This window comes from Betta splendens, chromosome 13, assembly GCF_900634795.4.
Source record: "Betta splendens chromosome 13, fBetSpl5.4, whole genome shotgun sequence".
Lineage (NCBI taxonomy): Eukaryota > Metazoa > Chordata > Actinopteri > Anabantiformes > Osphronemidae > Betta > Betta splendens.
In genome coordinates this window covers 13,280,827-13,285,970 of record NC_040893.2, presented here as the reverse complement: position 1 = coordinate 13,285,970, position 5,144 = coordinate 13,280,827, and the positions used below count along the sequence as shown (strand labels likewise).

Genomic DNA, 5,144 nt, shown 5'->3' with positions numbered 1-5,144 from the left:
CCTCCTCTGCTCCACTTATGCATCCCTGAAGTCTAGATTTCCTTTCCTCAGGTTATAATAGTCAGACTGTGAAATCACCCAGGCCCCACACCCCTCCCTCCATCGCTGTGTCCTTCTTTCCCCTTCTTCTCCCTCCTCCGATCCCATCCCTCCCCCTTAGTACTTATATCCCATCTTTAATATTTATGGCCTTAAAGCCTGGGACGTGGGTGTGGGCACGGGGCTTTATCTCACCTATGATTACTTGTGTGTTGTGTGTCAGGATCCAAATGAGGTTGCACTACAAGGTTGAGACTGTGGAGCTGCAGCCCAGCAGAGCAGACTGGAGGCTGCCCAATCCCTGCCAAGGCCCATATTGAAGTGATTAGGCCACAGGAAGCTGAACCTGACAGTGCTGACACTCGGCCTCCCCACCACATCCTGTCTCAACATCCACCCACACCACTGACACCCGACTCACTGTGGCAACCGCGAGGCTGATTTACATCTTCTGATATGGATACAGAATGAGAAAATAAAAATAAAAAAGATCGAGAAGAACCCTGAGCTGTGTGTCTCGGAGAGATCCGCGTGGAGACGACTTCAGTCGCTCACCTGTCTGATGATGTAGCAGCAGATGTAAACAGGCGCACACAACACAGCCTGTCAATGTCACCCCTGTAAAGTCTTTGTGGGATAATGACTGCAGGTGTTTTATTTGCTTTCTAGAATCACGGTTCCTGGGCTTTGTCATCATTGCTGCTTGCATTCTGTCTAAATAAAGAGACAACATAACGCAGGTTTCTTCTTAGGAATTCAATGCATCTCAAACTAGTCAAATCTAGTGATTAAGATAAGGGTTTGGCAGAGCAACACTGCCCCCTTGTGTTTGGGGGTGGAAAGTATAGTATTTACCATTTGGAAGGACAAGCTTAAATTTACACACACACACACACACACACACACACACACACACACACACACACACACACACATATATATATATATATATATATATATATATATGATGTACTGTATAACACAATACTAAAACTAGCCAGTTGCAACTTGCTTTATTAGAATTTCAAATCAGCAGCAGTTAAGGCTTTCACAGATCAGCTGGCTTCTCCTCAGTTTCCACGTGAGAGTACAGAACTAATTTTCATTCTGCATTTTAATATTCACAACATCTACCAATTAAGTCATACTTCTACATCCCCAGCTCTTTTACATGAAATGAAGCATATTTTCAAGACATCATATCATGTTCTTTTGTGATGCTTTGAGATGAACGCAACAAATCCAAACTTGTGTTTAGTACAAACTCCAGATGAGTGTAGGCTCTCATTCTAGCTTTGTTCTCCCTCCACACTCCTTCACCAATCAAAATGTGTCTTTTTTTTCCTAAGTAGTGATTGCTCTCTGTTTGACTCCCATCTCCAGCGAAAGTGTTTCATTTCACTAATGCAGAAGTGAAACCAACTCTATTTAAAAAGGGAGTCTCACTGAATACTCTAGGGGCCGTGGGAATAATCAGAAGACTGCAGGAGCCAGCGAGGAATACAAACTCCAGTTAAGAACAAAGAAAATGGAAATCAATGGCAGGATATGCAGATTTTTTTGACAGCTCGACACGCAAATAATCTTTTGGGAGTTTGCCCTCTGTTGCCTTTGCCAGGTTAAAATAACAACTGAGTTGGAGAATATAAAATGCAGCATTGAAGAAAGGGCACAGCATTACACCTACCTAGTTCTGTGTGAAGGTGTTGTAAAACAATCAATAAAAAATGTACTGCAGTGCAAGCAAGGCTGGATCGCCTACGGCATGGTCATATCTATAAGTGCACGGCTATGAACCTCAAGAGTTCATTTAAAGCGAAGCAGTGTGCTATTCAAAAGCCGCTCTTTACGCCTTATGCACAGTTGTATTTGTCAGTTTGTCGACACTTGAGGAGCTTGAGGAACAACTCCATCTTATGGGCGTCTTTTTTGAAGCAGCTGAGCAAAGCGTAGTCTCTCATGACGGATTCCAGCATCTCAGGCTGCTCATCGTATTGGAGGAGGCTTTGTTCGCTGTGGTTTGTTGTCAACATGCCCTCATCCAGCATCTGCATCGTAACATTGGGAAACAAATGTTGACGGAAGCGTTTGGAATAATATCTCGTGGTGGAAGAGAACATGATGGAAAAGAAAAGTGTTTCCCTGCCGCGCACATGAACGGATGCAGTGACCCACCTTTTGGATGAGCACCACCACCCCTTGCTCCAGGCTGATCAGTTTGTCAGACACCCACTTGGTTTTGTTGAGCAGCATGTCGGGCGCGTCATCGTAGCGGTCCAGTGTGGTCTGCAGGTAAACCAGGGGCTCGATCCAGGACTGGACCAGCATCAGCACCGAGTGGAGCAGCCATTTGTCCTGCAGGGCGTCGGCAGCGAACAGATGAACGGATGCCACGCGCTTTCATGAGTGACGCACCACAAAACAGGGCACAGCAACAGCGCGGGTAGAAATACATTTGTTCCCTAAGTGTCTCCATGAGGACATTTATATTGTACCTAATAGCAGCCATTTGCCTTTCACGATGTCTATATTATCATCATGAAGAGAAAAATGACAAAAGAAATGAAAAAACAACATACAGGCGCTCACAAGGTCTTGGGAGCTGCACACATTTACAGTAGCAGCCAAAGTAAGAAATGCAAAGGCTGAACCTCTTTAAATTCCTCTAAGCAGAGCAGCCTTTAATGCAGGAGCAAATGACCACTATACAAATGCCAATTAAACTGCCAGGCTCGCAATATATTCCGCGGAAATGACCCAGGATAAATTGCTAACATAAAGAAGAGCCTTGGCGTGTACGCAGTCTAAAGGTTCACATTTACTATTACGATGATGCCATAATTTTTCAACCAGCACTTTCAATATTGCTAAAAATTAGTCAGTAAAGAAAATGTTTCTGCAATATATATTTGGCCTTTGTTACAGGAAGGGAGGATTGTTCTAAGACTTAATAATAACCTCAGTAGAGTTGACATCAACTGAATAGGCATCGGTGGCCACTGGCTCAATCTAGTTTCCAGTCTACTGATCATGTTGACCTTTAGCTCAAAGGCCGCACTCTGCTGGACAGCAGTCAGAACGTTAAGCCAAATGTTTTGCAATCTTACAACATCCAGGCGTTTCTATATATTTCGGTCTGAGGACCAGTCGTAATTTGTGCAAACAACACGTCGACGCTTGAAAGCTTGGCCTCTCGGCACCGGAGCGGCTGCGGAGCGAGCGGAGACGCGTCAACGCCACCCAGAAGCTCACGCGCTGGCACAAATGAACAGAGGCAAGCGGACAGATTCAATAACAATGTACCCGGACACATCACATCCGTGGATCTCCACCAATATGTGCAACAGCCTGGATGCGGACACATCCAGGTATTAACAGATTAGGACACCGGTTCTAAAAGGAGGGAGGACGCGGCAGCTGTGACGCTGGTGCACTCACAGATATCTGTTGGATTTCACTCTTTGAACTGGGGATGGGCAGCGCTTTGGTGATGCACGCGGAGCCCGCCTGATTCCTCTGGAGCCGCAGTGGAAATGGGACAAACATCTCCTCCTACGATCCCGGAGAGAAGCACATGAAAACACACAAACAGACACAGCAGTGAGGCAAAGCATCAGCAGATCTGCGGCAACTTTAAGCAACTGACCCATTTACCTAAATATGAATGAGTTTAAATTCGCTCCCTCTACAAAACTGAAGCTCATCAGCATCTTCGTTTGTTAATGGGATGATGGTTTGTTTAGGCCGTTTGCTAAAAGGGTTTTAACCTCAGAGAACAGGGGCGCTCGCGTCTTTTCCGTTCGGTTCCGTTAGAACGACAGACGCGCATCACCTCCAGAAAACAATGACGAAAGCGTCGCCGGCCTCGGCCGCTCGGGACACACAGACACATTTTGTTCTCCAGCTTGTTCTCATCCTCAGACCACATGCGGCGTCGTCTCAATAACAAGCCCTGCATCATCCAATTTCAAAGACCATTTTGGTCCCGGCGCCGCGGAGTGAAGGGGATTCAACAGGCTGCAAAACCTGTGCTCTCGCTGCTGCAGTATATCATTATCACATTCGTATTGCTCCACTGTAGGCCTGCTTCTTCAATAAAATATCTCTGGCTCCGAAGAGAGACAGAAGATTACTTTGAAGCCTGGTAGCGAGGCGATGATCATGTCGGAATCAAAAGCAAATAACAGGGAGCGTCTAATACAAAGTGTCAGTGCGTTTGGTCCAGCATACTGTGAAAAGGGCCAATAAAAGTCCTTTTGTTTTCGTTGGCGTGATGCTACAGTATATGCAAGAGTCTAACCTAAGGATTTGGGAAAATAGGAGTCACTACTACACCAGTTGACATCTACACATCATGAACTTCTCCAGAGCTTTTCCTGAGCTTGGAAAAGCGTCGTCTCAGGGTCCGTGTTACTCACAAACAAGGAGCAGGATTCCTCCGACACGCGATAGATGAGCTCGGCATGCTGGATGACTCGATCCAGGAGCTTCTCCTGGGTGATGGACGGGCAGCGGGAGACGCCGCCCGGCTCGCCGCTGCAGTCCAGTGGGATGCAGGCGGTGAGGAGACTGGGCCAGAGCGCCGCAGCCCATAGACTCCAGTGCACGGCTGAAGGACACAACGCAATCACACCTGAAACGACTGTTCGCACATTCATGAACGCTACACGCGCATCTTGCTCTGCATCTTTCTTTTGTTCTCATGTGTGATGCTTTACCTGCCATCATGCGTGTTCTCAGTATTCTTCAGGGTCTTTCATGCTTTTCTGTCGCCGACTCCCTTTATAAATCCTGACCCAGCCATGATTTAAGCAAAAGGTCACTTGGGTTTTACGTAGATTCTTGAAAAGAGATACTGAGCAAACCTTGGACCTTTTTTCTCATGCATAATAACATGGTAACTGCCACATAGGCAGCCACCCAAATATCGATGATCAAACCATATTATTCACCATTATATTAATTCTATTACGCCACAAAAAATCATGGACTGATGATGACTGAGGTGGCCCAAAATAAGATTTTTAAAGAAGAACTGGCCGGAACATCCCTCCTCTCAGCTGAAGTAATGCCACAATGTGGATTTTAACACGTGTGACACAGAA

The 5,144-nt window shown here is 46.0% G+C and overlaps 1 protein-coding gene across 1 annotated transcript; it reads right to left on the bottom strand.

Moving 5' to 3' along the window:
* Nucleotides 1-1,035: 1,035 nt before the first annotated feature.
* smtla (somatolactin alpha) lies at nt 1,036-4,880 on the bottom strand. The gene is made up of 5 exons (XM_029172092.3): nt 4,758-4,880; nt 4,458-4,648; nt 3,478-3,591; nt 2,215-2,394; nt 1,036-2,087 (listed from the first exon to the last, which is right to left on the bottom strand). Exons 1-5 carry the CDS (start codon nt 4,765-4,767, stop codon nt 1,893-1,895), a joined length of 690 nt encoding a protein of 229 aa, XP_029027925.1. The 5' UTR covers nt 4,768-4,880; the 3' UTR covers nt 1,036-1,892.
* Nucleotides 4,881-5,144: the final 264 nt, after the last annotated feature.